This window comes from Prunus avium, chromosome 7, assembly GCF_965620075.1.
Source record: "Prunus avium chromosome 7, drPruAviu1.hap1.1, whole genome shotgun sequence".
Taxonomy (NCBI): Eukaryota; Viridiplantae; Streptophyta; class Magnoliopsida; order Rosales; family Rosaceae; genus Prunus; species Prunus avium.
The window spans coordinates 34,558,134-34,579,752 of record NC_142290.1 but is presented as its reverse complement, the minus strand read 5'-3'; the positions used below and the strand labels follow the sequence as shown (position 1 = coordinate 34,579,752).

The window sequence follows — 21,619 nt, the reverse complement described above, 5'->3', positions numbered from 1 at the left end:
TAAGCCCCTTCCCTCCAAGCTTAGCCTTCTTAATCATTACCTCACCATCCAAAAAGTCATTCTTCAACCTTATTTATATCCCCACACCACAACATAATTTGCATTATTTGTGCCCTTTGGCCCCTTCAGGCTGCTTTAGTAGGATATTTTGTTGTTCATTTGTTTGTGCAGAGCTGCCAACAAAAAACCCAAGAAAATTGAATGACCAACAACATGGGCCACATGAACTACAACAGAGTTGGAAATAGCAGAGGAAGCAGAGGTTTCAGGCTAAACCCAAGAAGATTTTCAGTCTCGAGGCTCCTACGTGCCCGGTTCGTGTGCTTGTTCAGGTTCTTGAGATGTTCATATGGGCAAGCTTTGCAGTCTCTCAAGAAAGGCATGAGCAGAAGTAGCAGGCCAAGTGCTGGCTCTGGCCCTAGCAATGTCAAGAGGAACAACAGCAGCTCAAGAAGGAGTTTGGTCACAGAAACACACCAAAAGAAGGCACGGTCAGGACCAGCTGATTGCTGTAGGTTGAGATCATTTGCACGGTCCAACTCCTTTTATGCAGAAGCCATTGCTGACTGCTTGGAGTTCATCAAAAGGTCTTCTATTTCTCTTGATCAAAACCCAGTCAACCAAAGATAGAGTACTTCTAGTTCCTGTCTTCTATTTTCTGTTTGTGTTGCAACAAATATATATGTTTTTGTGTATATTATTTGTTTGTACTGGAGAATTGCTATGTTTCTCTCTGTCTCTCTGTATGTCTCTGATCATGATCAGGAGTTTTGGGTTTTGGAGGTGACATGAAATTTGTGTAAAAAGATTGATGAGTTATCTGAGAATTGGTAGAGTTTGTTTGTCTTTAATCTTTCTCTTTTCATATATATATTTTCAAGTTATTAGTATGAATTAAAATAGATAGTGAGATTCTGTGGTGGGTGATGTGAGGTGGCAATCTTTTGAGAAGGTTCGTAGTAGGTTTGATTGCAGACCGAAATAGTTTGTTTTTACCACCTAACCTATTTTCTATTATTTTATTTGATGGAAGGAGAGAGAAAAACAAAGGGGAAAAGGAAATTTCTTTGTTGAAATTAAGAAGAGAAAAAGCCATCGCATTCATATTTCGAACTTTAAGAAAGTTGAGTGGTTCATATTTCAAAAAGGGTACCCACCATCTGGTTGTTTTCGAGGATTAAAGCAAAAGTCTATTATTAACACTAATGATGTTGATGCAGTCCACTAATTGCTCACCTTTATTAGTTAATGGTCTAATCCATATGGAACATTAAAAGAGAAACAAGGGAAAAAAGGGCTTTGGGTTTTTCTGTAAATTGGAATTTAGTGTGGTGGTTTCAAAACCTAATGTGGCCCCTTCTCAATTTGAAGATATGCCTCAAGGCCCAAGCAACATAAATGTAAGGAATGTGACTAACAAAGCCCAGTCCCTTTTTCTTTTTCTTTTTTCTTTTTCCAAAATAAGAAATAGAAGTACATTGGAGTAAGTTGCAAGTTGTATGCTACAATACCAAATACCAATAAGATTGGAGAAAAAACTCCATTGTTATCACCAGTACCAGCCATTGATGTAAGTGAATCTAACAACGCATCAGTGACTAACAATCACTCACACGCACATAAACGATTGTTTCTTAAATAACTCATAAAATCGAACCTAATTGATTAAAGGGTCCTTATAAAGAAATGGGCCCTACAATTTCTATACCCACTTTTGGCATTTGGCATTTTGGTCAAGTTGGGTTTAAGTAGCAAAGCAAGGCACAAGGTTACTTACTCTGTTCATAAGATAGTGAAGTCTTGTTTACCAAGCAAATTTTTATGCACACACACCTCCCTATAAATAATCAAGAATCGATAGTAACGTTTTTTCGGAGACATATTGGTGTAATAGCAGAAGGCGCGCTTGGGCAAGAAGAAAAAACGCGTTTGGATACAAAATTGGCCGCGACCGCTGACTAGTAATTTTGTTTGACCAGTTCTTTGGTTGTGGCGTTCTGCTCTGTTTGGGCCTTGGTGCATAAAGTTTGTATTCGTTTAAAAAAATGAAATTTTACCCAAACCCAAACAAGGTGCTGAGTCTGCTGAGAAGAGCTCGCAGCGCAGTTGGGGTAGCAGCAGCAGCTTCGTTTTCGTCATTGCCTTCGTCTTCGGCCTACACGTCAGCGCCCAAACTAGCGTCAGCCATGGACGACCTGCAAACCCTAAAGACCAAGCTCTGCATCATCGGCAGCGGCCCGGCGGGGCACACGGCGGCCATTTACGCCGCTCGAGCGGAGCTGAAGCCGATCCTCTTCGAGGGCTGGATGGCCAACGACATCGCCCCTGGAGGCCAGCTCACCACCACCACCGACGTCGAGAACTTCCCGGGCTTCCCCGACGGAATTATGGGCGGCGAGCTCATGGACCGCTGCCGGAACCAGTCTCTCCGTTTCGGCACTGAGATCTTCACCGAAACGGTCAACAAAGTCGACTTCTCCAGCACCCCCTTCAAGGTCTTCACCGATTCAAAGACCGTGCTCGCGGACTCCGTTGTTGTGGCAACTGGCGCTGTCGCCAAGCGCCTCGTATTTCCCGGCTCCGGCGAAGGCGAGGGCGGCTTCTGGAACCGCGGTATTTCGGCCTGCGCTGTTTGCGACGGTGCCGCCCCGATATTTCGGAACAAGCCGCTGGCGGTGATCGGAGGAGGTGATTCGGCCATGGAGGAGGCTAATTTTCTCACCAAGTACGGGTCAGAAGTGCACATAATTCACCGGAGGGACGCATTTCGGGCTTCGAAGATTATGCAGAATCGGGCCCTGAGCAACCCGAAAATCAGAGTTGTGTGGAACTCGGAGGTGGTGGAGGCCTATGGGGGAGAGAAGGGGGTTCTGGGAGGGCTGAAGGTGAAGAATTTGGTGACTGGGGAGGTTTCGGATTTGAAGGTTTCGGGTCTCTTCTTTGCAATAGGGCACGAACCGGCGACTAAATTTTTGGGTGGGCAATTGGAGCTTCATCCTGATGGGTATGTTGCAACGAAGCCAGGCACTACGCAGACGAGTGTAAGAGGAGTTTTTGCTGCAGGTGATGTTCAGGACAAGAAGTATAGGCAGGCTGTCACTGCCGCTGGAACTGGTAACTCTTCTTAATCCATAGCCTTCCTTCAGCTTTAAATGAGTCTTCTTTCTTAGTTCTAACTAAAAAATTGATGTCTATTTTGAAATGCCAATTTGAAGTAGCTTCATAAATGTATACTCTTATAACATGATCAGCATATATTTTAATTGCATTTCAATTATAAAGTCCTACTTATTGAGTTGCATACTAAGCTCAAAATGTGAATAGGCATACATTCACTACTTTTTAGGGAAATGCTCACTTAGTGTTGATACATGTTAATATATATTATAGGTCAAATTGCCAGTCTTCTTGCGAAGGCTGTTTGGTAAGAAAACATTTCCTTTCCCGTACATTTGGGGGGCACTTCATTCCTCCCTTTCCATGATGATATTGGAGACTTTTTGGTGAATGTTGCTTCTATATATATATGCACTATTGGCAACATCATGTGGGCAGATTTTCATTAAGTTTCTTCCTCAATTGCCCACTGACATGTTGTGTATAAAAGCTGTTTTGTTTCTGGTTTTAGAGGAGAGTTTGATCAGCTGCGTTTGTGTTCCATTTAACTATTATTTGTTTATTCATCTTTCTTTCACATGCTTAATGCTACCACAATACCGCTTAACTATTACTCTAGGGGCCTGAGCTCTGCTATTCATAGCCAACTTTCGGTGGCTGAATAGTGAATAGCAAAGTAATAGTTTGGGATATGCAGATAGGTTGAATTCGAATTTTGACTGAAGCCACTCTCTACCCTTCTTGAATGCAGAGGACTTGATGTCACCCTGACCATTATTGAGCTGCCTTATATATGACATTAAGCTTGTGTTTGAGCTAGTCTTAGGTGCACTAGGTCAAGTTAGCCTCAAGGTTGTTTTGAATACTGGATAACATGAGCTTGGGCATGTGTGTACAATTGTGGCGCAAGCTTTGCCTCCAATCTTAGTTCATCAAGCTGTTTACAACACAAGATGAATTCCTAAAGTTACTCATGAATAGATACCTACCTGCTACATGTTCTCTAGTTTATTTGATTCTACTGACCTTAACTATATTGTTGATGACTTTGATTGTCACCGTTATTAATCTCATCAAGAAAATTTCTGGTTAAGATGTTACTATTTGCTCTAAGACATGATTTCTTTCATTCTATAATGACGCAGGATGCATGGCGGCCTTAGAAGCAGAACATTACTTGCAAGAGATTGGATCTCAAGAGGGTAAGAGGGATTGACTACCTCGGATTGGCGAGGGATCTAAGAGCTGCTTAGTTAGAAGCAAATATTAATGGACGATACATGATAAAGAAAGCTGTATTTTGATCCATTAAATATCCATCATTTGGTTGCAACTTGCAAGAGAATATTTGCAGGCATTCTTCAACTATATTTACTTATTTTACAGTACCTATTGTAGGATGTATTCATAATAAGCAGATGACTATGTTTCATGGCATGGCATTTGCAACCCAATGATACGCTAGTTTGAATTGAATGGCTTGAAATTTTGAATATTTCATTACTGTATATTTTTTTTGCCAAAAATATTTCGTTACTTGCATTCAAAATTTTGATATTGGAATTGCTTTTCAGTTATGTGTGAGGTTGTACCTTTAGACTCTCATTTTCTTTCTCCCTTGGCGCATGCCTAGTCCAAAGCTTCGAGCTTGTAAATTAAGTGGTAGGGAAAGGATTCTTGATTCTGAAACATGTATATTTCACTTACTAAACTTAGAATTCAGATTGTGAGAATTTTTTTTATTTTATGGTATCGCGATGGTGATCAAATTGGAAGTTGAAATAAGTTTAACAAGTGGAGTTGCCAACGATTTTGTAATATCATCTATAGAGATCTCAACTATATGAATAGCCCCTTGACCAAAAAAAAAAAAAAAAAAAACTATACGAATAGCTTCAAAAGCCCAACACCATCAAATCATTATGCTCTTGCACTTCCAAGGTCCAGATTAGGCGGGCCTATAGTTATATTGGACTGTCCAAATCTTCACTGAGTTCAATGTATATAAACTGATTGCTTGTTAGACAAGTGGTTAGTATAAATAGTTTTAACAAGGACAAATAGCATCCAAGCCGTCTTAGCTCAGCTGGTAGAGCGCGTGGCTTTTAACCACGTGGTCGTGGGTTCGATTCCCACAGACGGCGTAAGAACAAATTTAGTTTGGACTTTTGAACAAGCAAAAGCAAACCGTTTTGCTGCCCTACTTTTTTGCTCTGTCTATTAAGTGAGTGCATCCAGTTTGCCTTTCAAAGTTGTATCCATGCATCCAATGCATGTGTATATAGACATTGTTACAAGTTACAATGACACTTCAATTCTGCATAAGCTAGCTAGTCTTGAAGATGTTCTAAATTATTGGCTCCCTTGCCTAATTCTTGTGAGAATTAATCAAGTTAGAGAGCATATTGTTATAAAGGGCACCGTATATCAAGATTACAAATTGCAATTACAAGTAAAGGCCAGCCATATCTTTTCAAGCTTCCACGCAACTTGCAGGCACACACAACCTGCAAGCTAATGAAGAACGCTACAAAGGAAAAATGACAAAAAATCCCTTTCGGAATTATTTAATTTAACCCTAAAAGTTGATACAAGCTAGAAAATAGATTAACAAACAAATGAAAGATTACAGCCAAACTAAGAGCCAAGACCTCTTGGTCAGCAGAAGTGGCAGAATGAAGACAAACACAAAAGAAGATAAAAGAGCAGAAGTTGCTCTCATAAACCCCTCCCCCCACAATTCATAATTGCAGACATTTTAAAGACAATCTTTTGGCCTAATTTTCCTTTTGTTTTTATTCCTTACCCATGTGACATCAGGAACCCACCATGTTCTTCCTCCAACCCCACCAACCAACAGTGTCCCTTGGTGAGCTTATTTGATTCTGGCTTGTTTTTTCCCCTAAATTTCCTTTTTAGTAGGCCCCAGTGGTCAAGAATCAATGGGGTTGGTTTAGTCTATTATGTGGAGGCAAGGTGTATGACATCCCTGCTAGATCTGTTGTATTTCATGTGGCTGGTCATAAGCTGGTCAGTATCAATAGCTGCCAGAAGAGAAACCTCCCCTGCCAGGACAGCACCGGCTACGATTCTGGCCAATTGCCTTGCGTTTGCACCGGGGGACTCTCTGTTCGCACCCTTCACACCCAGTAGGTTCAAGCAGGCTGACTGAGATGCAAGTTGTGTTCCTCCTCCAATTGTTCCCACCTGAAAAGTTCAAATTTTGCAAATTGAGATTAGCTGTCCATTTAATTGAACATCTCAAAGAGAGCCACATCATTCTACCCCTTGCTGTCCACATTCCAGCTACTATGTCTATTACTAACCCTTCAAACCTGTGAAGAGCCATTCCCGAAAGAATTTGGCTTTGGATTTGACATTCAAACTCAGAATTTAGAATGAGTTATAAATTCACCCAAAAGAAGCAGTAATTTGTTGTAATGTACCTCAATGCAAGGCATGCTGACAGCAATGTAAATAGCCTTGCCATTCTTCACAGATTCAATCTGGGTGATGCAGTGAGAGCTCTCTACATTCTGAGCAGGATCCTGGCCAGTGGCTATGAAGAGTGCAGAAACAATGTTGCTGGCGTGGGCATTGAACCCACCAACAGTACCAGCCATAGCAGACCCAACTAAGTTTTTATTCACATTAAGCCCCGCAAGGGAATCCATATTGGTTTTCAGTACTTTCCTCACCACTTCTTCCTTGATAATTGCCTCGCATACTACTGATTTTCCTCGCCCTTGAATCCAATTTACCGCCGCTGCTTTCTTGTCTGAGCAGAAGTTTCCTGTGCAATCCAAACAAGCACATAAATAACAAACACCACTAATTAATCATAGAAAAATGCCACTGAAATATTAAATTCTATGATAACAATGCCACTGAATTGTTCTCTCAGAATCGAAATCCAAAGGGAAACAAACATTAAAACATGATTACAAAGGAATGTTTGGACGCCGTTGTATATACGCAACTTATTTTCCCTCACAACATGCAACAAGCATGAAAAATCCATTTCACAACAGTACAACTCACAAATATATAATTAGAAACGGAAATTGAGAAAAAACTTACCAGAGATGCCTATAACTTCCATGTCAGGGAAGTCATTTTGAAGGTATTCTAAAACATATTGAACGCCCTTGGAGATCATGTTCATCCCCATGGCATCTCCAGTGCTGCAAGCAAACCTGATGTATAGATTCCTGCCTGCTATTTGGCATTGAATCTTTAGAAGCTTTGCAAATCTACTAGACCTGAGCAGTGAACCTCCCATTTATCACATATACAACTTATCAATATTTTACATGAAACTACGGAGATTGGGTAAACAACAGAAGAAGAAAAATCAGAGTAATTCAAAACAAATAAACAAATGCCTATCAACATCATAAAGTTTGTGACAAAATCTTCATTAAATTGGTTGATAGGTCCTCTTTTTGGTCCTCAATTATACAAAATTACAATCCACGCTACAATAAAAAGGTTTTGGCTTGAAAATCTATGGTTTCTTCTAAGAAATTAAAATCGAACACAGAAAATTAACCTGTTGAAAACGGCAGCAAGAGTATCGAAGTTGAGAGGGTCCTCGACGAATAACATGAGCTGTGCAGCCCTAACTGCAGAGCCAAACCTAACAATTGGAGCTCTGGTCATGGCGTCTTTGTGGAGGACGCTGATGGCCCCACCGGAGGCGTAGATGGCCTTGAGGCCCCTATTGATGCTGGCCACCAAGGTACCCTCCGTCGTCGCCAAAGGCACCATGTACTCTTTTCCGTCCAGCAACAGAGGCCCGGCCACTCCCACCGGAATCTGCACATACCCCACCGGATTCTCACAGCACTGTCCCAGTATCGACTCATAGTCAAGCCCATCCAACGGTAGACCCTCCAGCGAACGGCCCGTCGTCCGCTCCAAGGCCTCGCGTCGGATCGCCGCCGCTCTCCTGCAGTCCCCGAGTTTCGCCTCTAGCTCGTACGACGCCGTCGTTCCGGACAACACCGATTGGACGATCTCCTCGTCTTCCTTAGAGAGGAGCGTCTCGTCCTTTTTCTGTCGCGGCGGCGGCAGTGGGGTTGGTTCGAGGCCGACGACGTCGTTCCAGTCGTCGTCTTGCGGGGTTCGGGGAGCGACGAAGGACTGAACGAAGTCAATGCCGAAGAAGCCGAGGAGGTAGATGACGGAGGCGAAGAGGGAGAAGATGGCGGCGATCTCCGAGAGCGTCACCACATGGAGCGGAGTGGACGTGCGAATCTTCTCACGCCACCTGGTGAGGAGGAAGTAGGCGACTGTGAAGAAGAGAGTGACGAAGAGGCCATTGGTGAGGTAAAGCGGCAGAGGAAGAGCATCGGAGGCCTTAGGGTATGAATTGGGGTCGGTGGCGTCGGCGGTTTGGTTAGGGCGGCGGCGGCGGTTGAGGGGTTTGGGGTTGGGTGGTCGCCGGCGAAGGTCCATGAATTTGGGTGCCGTTGGAGAAAAATGGGGGAGACTGAGAAAATTGAAATTCGGAAGTGAATATAAAATTGAAGGCCAGAGTGAGGTGTCTTTTATATATATATATTTTAATGGACCCGAATTAAACGAAAACGCGGGGTTTTAGGGAAAGAAAATCGCGGGAGTGAGATTCGGGTCCCACTGAAATGGTTTCACAACTCTCCACTGCACTTTCTTTTTTGGTATTCTCAGTTACATTACGATAATGACTAAAAGAAAATAAAGACTAGAAAGCTCATGTTAAGCAAATCTCACAATTCATTCATTTAGCTTCTAAAGTGATGGTTAAGGTGGAATTCAACTTTAATTACAAGGCTACTAATAATCTCCTTGTCATATCATCGATTTCACCAGGCCCGGCCCCTTTCTATTGTGTCTTAATTATTAACTCTCATTTTTTATGTAAAAATACGAAGAATTAACTTGTTCAAGTTAACTAAAAAATTATCATTTAAGATAAATAAATTATATTAATTTAAACTTCAATGTAAAAAATTTAAAATCTAAGGCTAAGGCAACATTCAATTCTAATGAAAAATTCGAAATCGTAAGAAGTTGAATTTCACATGTTCCAATGTTATCGTGAGAAATCTAAAAGTTATCTGAATGTTTTTGGAAAATGTATAAATATATATATATATATATATATATATATATATGTATATTAAAAAGAAAAAACAATTGGGCCATCCCGAGACAAATGTTCTGAGGCGGTTAAATAGTTGGGCTCCCATTTGTCCTCCTAATATGAATTTAAATTTTGATTATTTATTTATTAATTAGCTTTTTCCTAGTTATATACGACTTTCATTGGAACCTAGGTTTTCCCTAAACCTTTTCCTTCTTTTTTACCCTGTCCTTTTTTCTATTCCAGATAGCAAAAGGAGAAGGCTAGAACTTGCACTATATATATCAGCAGTACCAAATCTTGTTATTATTTCTCATCTCAAAGAATCAATCGTTGAAACTGAGATGAAGGGAATCCTGCGTAGTTTCTGCTTTGAAATAAAATATTTCGATACAACAACCTGTGGAAGAAACTTTTTTACCGGACCCATCGACCTTCTATCAAATTTGATTCCACATCGATCAATCATTTCGACAAAAGGTAAGTCTTGTAGCTTTGTTTACATATGACATCAAATGTGATATTTGTTTGTGTTTTTTATTTGAGTCAATAATACAACTTTGTGTTAATAATATTGTTTCTATCATGACGAACCTTTGAATACAATTTATATGGGTGCGAGAATGATATCTAATCTCGACTTTTGAATTGCATCTAATAGACTACCAACATATTTAATGAATGCAATTTAACGACTTATGAATTCAATACTTAGTATTCAAACTTACTAAAATTATTTGTTTCATTAGCAAGATTGGAGGAGCAGAATGCTAAGAGAAACGAGAAGTCAACCTTAATAGACCTACCCAACGAGATCATCTTCGACATCCTTATGAGACTGCCGACAAAATCACTTTTTGACATCCGTGGCTTATCCAAGACCTCTTTAAACATAGTTGATGACCCATTTTTGGCCACGCTGCACACTCGACGTTTACTTAATTCTGCTACTGCTCCCGTTGAAGTAGCTCAACTTATGCTTTTTGTTCAGATTTGGTCCTTTGAGGAGGGTAAGCACTTAACAGCCTTGCAATCATTGAAGTACAATATTGACAAGCACCGCTTGAACAAAAATGAAGACACTAGTACAAAGATCTTTTCCAATGAAGATTATTATGAAGTAGATTTTGTTTTTTGCAACTTGTTTGGTTTTATAAAAAATTTGGGGAGATTTGGATATCCATGCTTACTGGTCAATCCTTTGAGAGGAGAAGTTCTAGAAATCCCAATGAATGACCTCGTTCCAACCGACCATACAAACTGGGACGATATAAAGTGGTATGGCATGGGATTTGACAGTATAACTAGCACACATAAGATTGTTTGCATTGCTCAAAGTGCATCATTCGGATACGTGTCAGCTTATGTCTATACATTGGGCTCAAGATCATCATCATGGAGAGAAATACACTCAGTTCCCCAATGTGAGTTTAGTAGGAAGAATGTATCTGCATATGGAGACATGCATTGGTTGATTGAAAGTGATGTAGATGGAGGAAACTCTAATCGTATTATTTATTTCGATTTCAAGAAAGATGAATTTGTTTGGATCCCTTATCCTAATTCGTCACAGGGTTTTGATCATGGTTTGGATGCCATGCATTTACTTAACTTGAGAGGACGTTTGGCCATTTTGTCATCTGGGGATTTTTCGCTTGAGATATGGGTGCTAAAAAGTTATGAAGAGAAAGAGTGGACGTTAGATTACAAAATTGACAACAAAATGTTTCCTCATCATGATGAGGACGAGGTTATATCAATTGACAGTTGTGGTGAATGGGAACATGGCATATTTTTCACAGAAGAAAATCCTCCTATGTTTTACTTTTGGGACGCAAGATATAAATCCATAAAATACATCAAAGCTGAAACATTATTCCCAAGCATCTTCAGTTATGATAATCTTTATTATCATGTCTGGAAAAGGCAGTTGCGGTGGCCTCCGACGCTGAGGATCTTCAGTTATACTAGAAGCCTGATTTCCTTAAAGACATATGGCAATTTAGTTAAAAGACAAGCGTGCAGGCGGCAAATCATGGAAACAACAAAATCAAGGACATGGCATTTTAATCTTGTGCGCAAATAAGCTTTTTTCTTTTGGTCGAAATGTGTGCAAGTAATAAGATGGAGTTGCAAATTTTTATTTTATTTTATTTTGTCTTGCAACTTTCATGGAGATAGGACTCAGTAACTTTGTTTGAGTATGAATTACTGTTATACGATATGTGATCATCGTGATTGACATTATATAAGAGCACTCCTGTTTCATGATCATTGAGGATGTTAAATGATATGATACAATTTATATGCTTACCTAGGTCTAACTCATCTTAGCTCAGTTGGTAGAGGACGTGGCTTTTAACCACGTTGTCTTGGGTTCGATTCCCACGGACGGCTATTTGCCTTCAATTTATTATTTTGAGATTTTCTACTCTGCATAAAGTCCACCTTTATCAACTGTCTACTATTGTGGTGGAGATTAATTAATTATTAAACAAATTATGATTATTTTATTGTGGTGGCCATAATTCAGCCGAAAGTGTTTTCTACTTTTGACTATTGTTTGAGCCAATAATCAACAACACCAACTTGTGCTATTTCTTGAGTTGTATAATATTTATATTAAAAGTGAAAATAAAATTTGTTTAAAAAAAAAAAATAATTTTAACACAGATTCATGCATAATTTGTATCAAAGCCCTCAAGCTCTAGAGTTCTACATAAATATATAAATTTAAACAAATTCACAAGTTTTAAACCCTTATTTATATTATATTATAATTAAATAAAAAGTATATACAAAGCTAGCGATGAGCAATACAAACTGCAACGTACAGAAATATAAGAGAAATAACATTCAGCTTCAGATCTCATATTTTCTTATCTTTGGAAGTTCCAGCAGCCCGATTCCGCAGTACTATATACTTATATATTATAGCAAAAACTAGAATAATAAGCCCACCAATAGTAAATGATATGTTGGACATGGAGTAGGTGTTGCCAAATTTGCCAATCCCAACACGCTGGCCTTTGTTTGAATCAATTTTATTGCCCTCAATGTTGTAGCTTCGACCCATCCTTGCTTGAAGACCATCCCTATAACCTGCACGATATTCGTTGCTGAAGTCGAAAATCCCAACATCTGAGGCTTCAGATGAGATGATTTCATTCTTACGAATGTTCCAGCTCTCACTATTTTCATTTTGCGGAAGCTCCTGTTCATTTCTTTCTCCAGAATTCTCTTGGAGGCTTTCATTCAGTTGTTCAGCTTCTTCTGTTCGAGATCCATCTTATATATGCAAATATAAAAATGAAAAAGAACCTTCAAATCAGTGAACTTTGAGCATACACACATAAAATCACATAAATTACCTGCTATCGATGAAATCCCAAAAGTGAAAACAGAAGCTAAGCAAAAAATGAAGAAGAAAGCTCTTGAACTTTTCATTGATTCCCGTTTCTGTCGAATCTGCGACCTCATGCTCAATATATAACCACTGGTCAATATCTTAACTATTAAGCTAATCAAAAAGAAACTTACGGCTCATAATGCCATGTCAGCAAACCAACCACTAGTCAATATCTTAACTATTAAGCTAATAAAAAAGAAACTTACTGCTCATAATGCCATATCAGCAAACCACACGGGGCTCCAGCCATCTACTCGGCACTATCTACAAATATGATACTGTTCACAGATACTGCAGCCGTCACTGTTCATTGGACTTCTACAACTTAAGTTTTTCTCTGAGTCAAGACTCAATTATATACTTTCATAGATCAACCAAAAAATAAAAATAATGGTTAACCAAACCAGGAAGACAAATTAACAACAACAACAAACAATTAAATCAAAGATTACAACAACAGCCAGCTACTACTACTACTACACATACTGAACAAGATGCCATCAAACCAGATACTGGGAGCCTCTTGCTCCATACAAGTGGCTTCATCTGCCAAACACAACCACAAAGATATAAAAACCAACATTTCCTATGCTCTCTCTCTGTTTCCTGCCCCCCACCCACACTTCATAATTGCAGGCTTCAAAAAGACCATGCACAAAGGCTTTTTTTTCATTGAAATTGCTCACCTCATATGCAGACTCAGTTAAAAATTCTTCTCCAACACATGTGACACACCCACCATGCATGTTCTCTCTCTGCCCAACCCCACAACCCCCAAAAGTGTACCAAAATATACCAATACCAGAGTATATACAAAATACACAATACCATATTATATAGCAAAATATACCAATACCAGAATATATGCATTAATAAGCTCCATCAGTGGTTTGAACTTTTAAGGACACAAAGTGTTCCACAAAGACTCTTTACATGGTATATGCATTAATAAGCTCTATCAGTGGTTTGAACTTTGAACCACAAAGACTCTTTACAAAATTCAGATCAAGCATTCAATGTCTGAAATGAAATTTTCTGACCAAAAAAGTATGAAATCATTTGAAAAGCCAGAGGATGTGCTTTGTTAATTGGCAGTTTCATGTTCCAAGATGTATTATTGACAAATGTCATCCATTTAGCTTGTATCCTGCACTGTCACATGAAAATGTGGGTTATGCAGCTGCTTGTTATTTTTTATATTGAAAAGATGTCACACATAAATAGCTTAAATACAAATCCAATGAAAAACAAATAAAAGGATAATAAAAGCTCCCCCAACTAACCTGAACCGTGAACTCATTTCATCACATACCAATAGACCTCTCGAGGCGCATCTTCAATCCTTTGGCTGCAACATCTACACCTAAAAAATCCACAAAAGTTCATTTATTGCCAAGATTCATTAGAAATAAAAACCTAAACAAAATAAAACATCCTTACTTATATCATCATTGTTGGTAGATCGCATGTCCTTGTTGTCAGTGTTGTGTGGTCACTGCCACCAGTATCAGAAGGGCTAGCCCAAGCCCACTACAATTCCCCACTGTCAGCCCGACCGACTAACCCAAAAGGTTTTCGTTGGCACTCAAAAGACGCCGTTAAATATAAAAGAAACTAAATCAGAGTAAGCAAGCAAGCCGTCTTAGCTCAGCTGGTAGAGAGCGTGGCTTTTAACCATGTGGTCGTCGGTTGGATTCCCGCATACGGCGATTTACCTTCATTTTATTGTTTTGGGATTTTCTACTCTACATCGATTGTACCAGGGTCGGCCCCTTTCTACTGGGTCACAATTTTTTTTATATTTTAATTTATGTGCTAGATTCACTCTTATTTTGAAGCAAAAGCACGAAGAATTAACATGTTTTTTTTGTCAAAAAATAATTAACATGTTCAAAGTTAACTAAAAATTTATCACTTAAGATAAATTAATGACATCAATTCAAATTTCAATGTAAAAAAAATTAAAATCTAAGGTTAAGGCTATTAAATTCAAAATCTTAAGAAGTGGAATTTCATATATTCCAATGTTATCTTGAGAATTCCAAAGTTATCCAAATTTTTTTTTTTTTGGAAATATTAAATGAATATATAAATATATATTAAAAAGAAAAAAATTGGGCCCCCCCTAAGACAAAGTGCCTGAGGCGGTCTCACCTCCACCCTTGTCCAAGGCCGGGACTGAATTGTACACAACTCAATTTTTTTATAAGCATAGAATACGGGCTAGTGCTTTTTTGACCAAAATTAAAAAATAGGGCCTAGTGCTTTGACATAATCACTTCACCAAGGAGTGCAGTAAACGTCTCCTTCTAAACGTAGAAGTCTAAAAATGCATTGCCCTCATGTCATAACTTACCCAGTACAATGTGGCATTGAGGCACAAAACTCTGTTCTACATAAAATAAGAGGCAAGAAGGTCGGTGCTAGTAGCAAAAAGAGGTGGGTGTACTACCCTCCAAGCCTATGCGCCCAAAATATAAATGAGGAGTTTAAAACCCAAATTTTCATACTCCTCTAGTAGGCAAATTTCTTCGACCAATAGCTACACTTGGAGGACCTTGTACTCATCTATGAGGATCATAATCGAAATTGAACATAGTTTTACTTGTTGTTTCTACATTGTAGAATAGATCATGGCCATGTGGAATAACAATTTGTTCACAAGTATATGGATTAATAATATACACATGATAAAATTGGGAGGTGGCATTGAAAATGCAACCCGTTGAGCCCTTGAGAACAAAATTTTGAATAGATCACAGATATATTTCTATTGTCCACATATCTCATCAATCTATCTTATTCATTTGGTTTTCAGCTCTGTACTTTTCTTCAGAGCAAACCCTTGTGCGTGAACGACAAGTTATATTGGCCAAGCTATAAGCATTGCATAAGTTGCATTTTGATGTTCGAGGTTGGAATGAGAGTTGTATCGCCCATTTTACGATGAACTCGGTGGCGACCCTTTCCGCGATGATTTAATTAAGATGGAAGGATGCCTAGGTTTATTAGGTGAGTTGCATAAACGTCCTGATCCGCCTAGGTTAGTCATTTCATTTCTTTCGTTTTCTTTAGCCTCTTTTGCTATAGTATTTGCTTTGTTTTTGTTTTATTTTGTCAACACTATCTCCTCTCCTCTTATTGCCTCACATCTCATCACGTCCTCACAACATACTCCACCCATGACTTGAAGGAGTGAGATTGTAGTACTAAGTAAGGTCGTCTCATCTTGTCTCCATGTTTTAGTCCAGAGTAGAACAAATGGTGGTAGGCCAAGAAGTTCATAACTTACTACCACCACATACACTTGTTTGATAAGTCTTAAATCGTAAAGAGAAATTAAATTAATCGTACTTGCAAGTCCTAAACAAAATGTTAGGCACTCCTATTTCATTTGTAACACAACTTAAGACCAAATGAAATGCCAGCAAAGCTATAAGGGGAATGAACTTGAGAAACAATGATTTCCCATTTGGAAACTTATTGAAACAAGTCTTAGGAAAGCCATACCTTTATTTAGACCTTACATAACACAACAAAATAACCACAACCGTGATCTAAATATTATATATATATATATATGGGAGCCCATCACATGACACGTAAACTCATGTTTCACATGCCCCAAACAAAATCTGCTTCTTTTTTTATCCACCGCACAGCACATCACATATTCACATATTTAATACATCACATCACATCACACAAGTACGAAAAATTGATCAAATACAAAAAATAGTGTATATTATCAGCATCCTCCTTTCTATCAACAAAGCATAGCAAACTAATCAACATCAACACTTCACGTCCTCACAAGACACTCCACTCATGGCTTGAAGGAGTGGGATTGCAGTACTAAGTAAGGTCATCTCATTCTGTCTCCATGTTTTAGTATAAAGTAGAAGAAATGGTAAGAGGTCAATAAGTTCACAACTTACTACCACCACATACACTTGTTTGATATGTCTTGAATTGAAAAGAGAAATTAATTTCAATGTATAATTTCAATGTATTGCAACTCCTAAACAAAATGTTAGGCACTCCCATTTCATTTGTAGCACAACTTAAAACCAAATGAAATGCCAACTAAGCTATAAAGGTAATGAACTTGAGAAACGAAGATTGTCCCGTTGGCTGCGCAAATCTCACGGACTGGTGCTCCGGGCCGAGGGGATATGCGTTAACACGTGACGTCCTTCTTTTGGATGCGATGCGGTTGTGCACGGGCATGCCAGCACGGTCTACCGTGTGTCGGGATGGTGATGTGGTTTGGATAGAATGGTTTAAGTGGTGCGCTTGTTTTGAGTCTGACTTCTAATCAAACGATTGTGGCCGAGAGAGGAACTGATCTCGGCCGTCAGGTTCATGGCATGAGCAACAAGGCCGTTTAATGGTGGTGTTGATGGTGGGTTTTGGGCGGTCCTCCGGCGCGTTGCTCAGAGAGCGACGGTCGTATGATATATGGGGTGAATGAGAGCGTAACAGAGATGGTGCTCCGGCGCCTTGAAAATCAAGGGTTGTATGATATATTGATGAATGGATTTTCCTTACAATCTATCACTACTCCTAGGAAAGCAAGTAAATGTATTGAAAGTGCATTACAGGAAAATATAATTTGCTTCGTGGGAGGCTTTTGGTTTGGTGTTTGAACCCTTTGAATGTAGCTTGAGCTTGGTATTTATAGGAAGAGCTCTGGAGGAGTAATCGAGGTTGAAAATCTACATGATGGAGCCTGATCAGAGAAAGTGGATAGTCCAATCGACATTTGGGATCATAAAGCATGGTGATGTGACCCCATAAATCCTGGTAAATCTCGGTCGCCGCCCTGATCGTGGGTTCTGCGCCTCTGGCTGTGGGGACGCATTTAATGCTCTGGTATGTTGGTTGGTTGATCTGACCTCAAGTTGTAAGAATATTTGTAAGAATGTTTGCGCCTAACCACTCTGATTTTTATCACCAAATCCTGACTTTAGTCACTTCCCTTCTTCCCTCGTGCATTAAATGCCTTCTTGCGGCTAGTGGGTTTGCTAGTCAGAGGCGTTACTTCATTAAATGAAGCGTGGGACCCTGCTGCCACGTGGTTATTTGACTCTAATATCTTTGGCCGTGTATTTTTCGTCCTTCGGCCTCGGCCCATAATGCCGCGATTGAGGCCGAAATGATTATGCCTTTGCAGCTTTTCCTTTGTCTATGGGAAGACAAAACGCCACGTTCCAATTCATGAATAGGTGCTAGGGCCGAGCGAAAACTCCTTCGGTCATTTTTACGACCATGATTTATTAGGCACAAACATGTCCATTTTGGAAACTTATTGAAACAAGTCTTAGAAAAGCCATATCTTTATTTACACCGTACAAAACATAACCAAATAACAACAAATCTAAAGATTATTATGTATCTGCGAGCCCATAACATTACATGTAAGCTTATGTTTCACCTGTCCCTAAACAAAATATCCTTATTTTTTATTCACCACCCATCACATCACATATTCACATATTTAGTACATCATATATTCACATATTTAGTACATCACATATTCACATATTTGGTACATCACAACACATCACTCAAGTCCTCCTTCATATCCGCAAAGGAGAGCAAACTAATCCAACATCAACACTTTACCCTCCTTCCGATCCCCACGAAAAGACAGAGGGTGAATGTGCTTGGTTGACTCGCAGTTGCACCCTTGAAAATCCATAACATCAACAAAACATCAAACAGGATCGTGCAAAATATTCCACAAGTCGTCAACCTATTTAAGAACCATTTTTTAGTCATATTTAAACCTTGGGAGGCAAGCTTGACCAAATCCGCGAGTGGAACAGATAAGTTGATACGTTCTTCTGATAGTGTCGACACATATTTGACCAAGTATTCACCTACATTCCAGCCACCAGGTGATTTTGGCTCATTAAATTCTTTGATGAGTTTGACCTCATTCTCTTTCAGGTGATTCACAAGTAAAGTCTTAAAATATTTCTAGAGTTTCCTCCTAAATGCAGCTGTAGAATCTTGAATTACTCTGACGTGGATCATTTCATCATAAGACAGTGTGATACTTTGCTCCTCTAATTTGAGGGACTCTTGAGAATTGTAGTGCCTTTTAATCACATTGTACAAACAGTTTAATTCTGCTGTTGATGTCACCATAGCAAGTCTCTGGCTAATTTTGGGGTTTTGTAGCTGAAAGAGTTTTGGAACCTACCATGGGTAAGAAAATGAAAAATGACGAGGAATGAGGGAAAAATCTAATGATTCTTGAAAGAACTCTGGGTTTCTCAAGAACCCATATCAATGGGGCTCTTTCAAGAATCATTAGTCAAGCCTAACGAAGATTGTCCATTTTGGAAACTTATTGAAACAAGTCTTAGAAAAGTCATACCTTTATTTACACCATACAAAACATAATCAAATAACAACAAATCTAAAGATTATTATGTATCTGCGAGCCCATAACATTACATGTAAGCTTATGTTTCACCTGTCCCCAAACAAAATATCCTTATTTTTTATTCACCACCCATCACATCACATATTCACATATTTAGTACATCACATATTCATATATTTAGTACATCACATATTCACATATTTAGTACATTATATATTCACATGTTTGGTACATCACAACACATCACTCAAGTCCTCCTTCATATCCACAAAGGAGAGCAAACTAATCCAACATCAACACTTCATCCTCCTTCCTATCCCCCCGAAAAGACAAAGGGTGAATATTCTTCGTTGACTGGCAGTTGCGGGTTTGTAAGTGACATTGTAGGACCTTGGAATGATGTATGATTGACAAGTGGTAATTCTTCAGCTTGTATTCGTTACACTTCATTATGCACTGTCACATAAAAATATGGTTTATGATAAACATAGCATACAAATTAATTATAGTCACATATATGCATAATTTAATAAAATCAATCTATACAAAAAAAGAACTAACCTAAATTGTGAACTCAATTCATCCAATATTAACAGACCTCACTAAGAGCATCTTCAATCCCTTCGTTGCAATTTATGCACCTAAATAATGTACAACAATTTATTTATTGTCAACAATCTTTGCTGCAAAGAAAAGAAAAACCCTAAAGAAAACGAAAATTCCTTATTATATATATGGGAGCCCATTTCATAACACTTAAGCTCATGTTTCATCAACCCCAAACAAAAGCTGCTTCTTTTTTTATCCACCGCCCATCACATCACATAGTCACATATTTAGTCCATTACATCACATCACACAAGTACGAAAAATGGATCAAATACAAAAAATAGTGTACATAATCAACATCAACACTTCGCGTCCTCACAAGACACTCTACTCATAGCTTGAAGAGACGCCTATCCACAAAAAATAGTGTATATTATCAACATCGTCTTTCCTATCCACAAAACAAAACAAACTAATCCAACATCAACACTTCATCCTCCTTCCTATATATCCCCATGAAAAGATAGAGGATGGATGTGCTTGGTTGATTGGCAATTGCAGGTTTATAATTGACCTTGTAGCGCATTGGAATGATATATTATTGACAAATGGTAGTTCTTTAGCATGTATTCTTTACACTTCAATCTGCAATGTCTATCAGTGGTTTGAAGGACCAAAGTGTTCAACAATGACTCTCTTTCACTAAGCAGAAACGCCTCATCAGTGCAATGTAACTTGTATTGTATCAAGCACATTCTCATGAAGAATCTCTCAATGTTTCCAGGCAATATAGATCCAAATTTACAAAACTTAGCTCAAAAATTCAACAAATATATGCAAGAATTCAAAATCCAAAATGAATTCATTTTTTGACCAAAAAGAAAAATGAAATCATTTGAAATGATAGGGGATGGATGTGCTTGGTTGCTTGGCAGTTTCAAGTTTGTGGTTGACATTGTAGTGCCTTGGAAGGATGTATTATTGACAAGTGGTAGTTCTTTAGTTTGTATTCTTTACACTTCATCCTGCATTGTTATAGGCAAATCATCAATATATCAGCAGGTGCAGCCAAAGCAAATACAAACCAATGTAATTCAATGCACAAAATCAAAAGCTCAACAGTATTCTAGAAGATAAGGAAATGGTAGTCATATATCCATCATACACATGTCATCATGTCCATATTCTTTTTAACTAATTTCATTCCAAATTATTTCTTTTTCAATTGTATATAAACAATATTGTTTTCACAAGAGTGAGAAATACAATAGAAATATTCAACCAATTCTAGTCTTTCTTCTTCTCCATTCTTAATTCTTCACAGTTTATGTGGTTGTTGGTGATTTTTTATATTGAAAAAATGTCACATCTAAATAGCTTAAGAAAATAAAAGGCTAATGAAGGACAATCAACCGACATTATTTCCACTCCTACTGAATTTAATAAAAGCAATGTATACAAAAAATGAACTAACCTAAATTTTGAACTCAATTTATCCAATATTAACACACTTCTCCAAGAGCATCTTTAATCCCCTCACTGCAATTTGTGCACCTAAATAATGCACAAAAGTTAATTTATTGTTAACAATCATTGCTCCAAAAAAAAAACCCTAAAGAAAATGAAAATTCCTTACTTAAATCATCATTGTTAGCAGATCGCCTATTCTTGTTGTCTGTGCTGTGAGATATTGCAGTGGAAGAATTTGCAGTGGCAGGCTCATATGAAGAAGGGTTGTCACGGGCCACACCATTATTAGAATGGCCAGGCCATATGGTGGAAAAAAAAACTTGGAAAAGCATATCATGAGGAACAAATCAAATAGGGATGTGAGAAATTTTCCAAGAGCCTTCAGTCGATCTAAGAACCATGTTTTGGAAATCGGTAAACCATATTGGGAGGCTGACTTGACCACGTATGCTGCTGGAACAGAAATGTTGATCCATTATTCTGATGGTGTCAAGACATACTTCACCAAGTAGTCAATAACATTCCAGTCCGCAGCAGAGATTGGCTCGTG

General features: G+C 38.6%; 2 protein-coding genes and 1 non-coding gene across 3 annotated transcripts; 2 read left to right on the top strand and 1 right to left on the bottom strand.

The window, feature by feature from the left end:
- The first annotated feature begins 1,895 nt into the window (after positions 1–1,895).
- Positions 1,896–4,612, top strand: LOC110748893 (thioredoxin reductase NTRB). The gene is made up of 2 exons (XM_021948862.2): positions 1,896–3,114; positions 4,263–4,612. Exons 1-2 carry the CDS (start codon positions 2,046–2,048, stop codon positions 4,331–4,333), a joined length of 1,140 nt encoding a protein of 379 aa, XP_021804554.2. The 5' UTR covers positions 1,896–2,045; the 3' UTR covers positions 4,334–4,612.
- A 576-nt stretch (positions 4,613–5,188) lies between these two features.
- TRNAK-UUU (transfer RNA lysine (anticodon UUU)) lies at positions 5,189–5,261 on the top strand. The gene has a single exon. It is a non-coding gene; the product is annotated as a tRNA-Lys (tRNA).
- Positions 5,262–5,507: 246 nt separating this feature from the next.
- Positions 5,508–8,654, bottom strand: LOC110748889 (3-hydroxy-3-methylglutaryl coenzyme A reductase 1). Its single transcript, XM_021948858.2, has 4 exons — positions 7,670–8,654; positions 7,198–7,379; positions 6,564–6,910; positions 5,508–6,324 (listed from the first exon to the last, which is right to left on the bottom strand). Exons 1-4 carry the CDS (start codon positions 8,575–8,577, stop codon positions 6,079–6,081), a joined length of 1,683 nt encoding a protein of 560 aa, XP_021804550.1. The 5' UTR covers positions 8,578–8,654; the 3' UTR covers positions 5,508–6,078.
- Positions 8,655–21,619: the final 12,965 nt, after the last annotated feature.

What these genes read in the sequence shown, in the direction of transcription:
- LOC110748893 (XM_021948862.2), top strand. Translation starts at nt 2,046, where the DNA reads ATGAAATTTTACCCAAACCCAAACAAGGTGCTGAGTCTGCTGAGAAGA. An exon ending in TGTCACTGCCGCTGGAACTG is followed by an intron (nt 3,115 to 4,262) that starts GTAACTCTTCTT and finishes ATAATGACGCAG; the next exon opens with GATGCATGGCGGCCTTAGAA.
- LOC110748889 (XM_021948858.2), bottom strand. Translation starts at nt 8,577, where the DNA reads ATGGACCTTCGCCGGCGACCACCCAACCCCAAACCCCTCAACCGCCGC. An exon ending in GGAAGTTATAGGCATCTCTG is followed by an intron (nt 6,911 to 7,197) that starts GTAAGTTTTTTC and finishes TGGATTGCACAG; the next exon opens with GAAACTTCTGCTCAGACAAG. An exon ending in TCAGCATGCCTTGCATTGAG is followed by an intron (nt 6,325 to 6,563) that starts GTACATTACAAC and finishes TGAACTTTTCAG; the next exon opens with GTGGGAACAATTGGAGGAGG.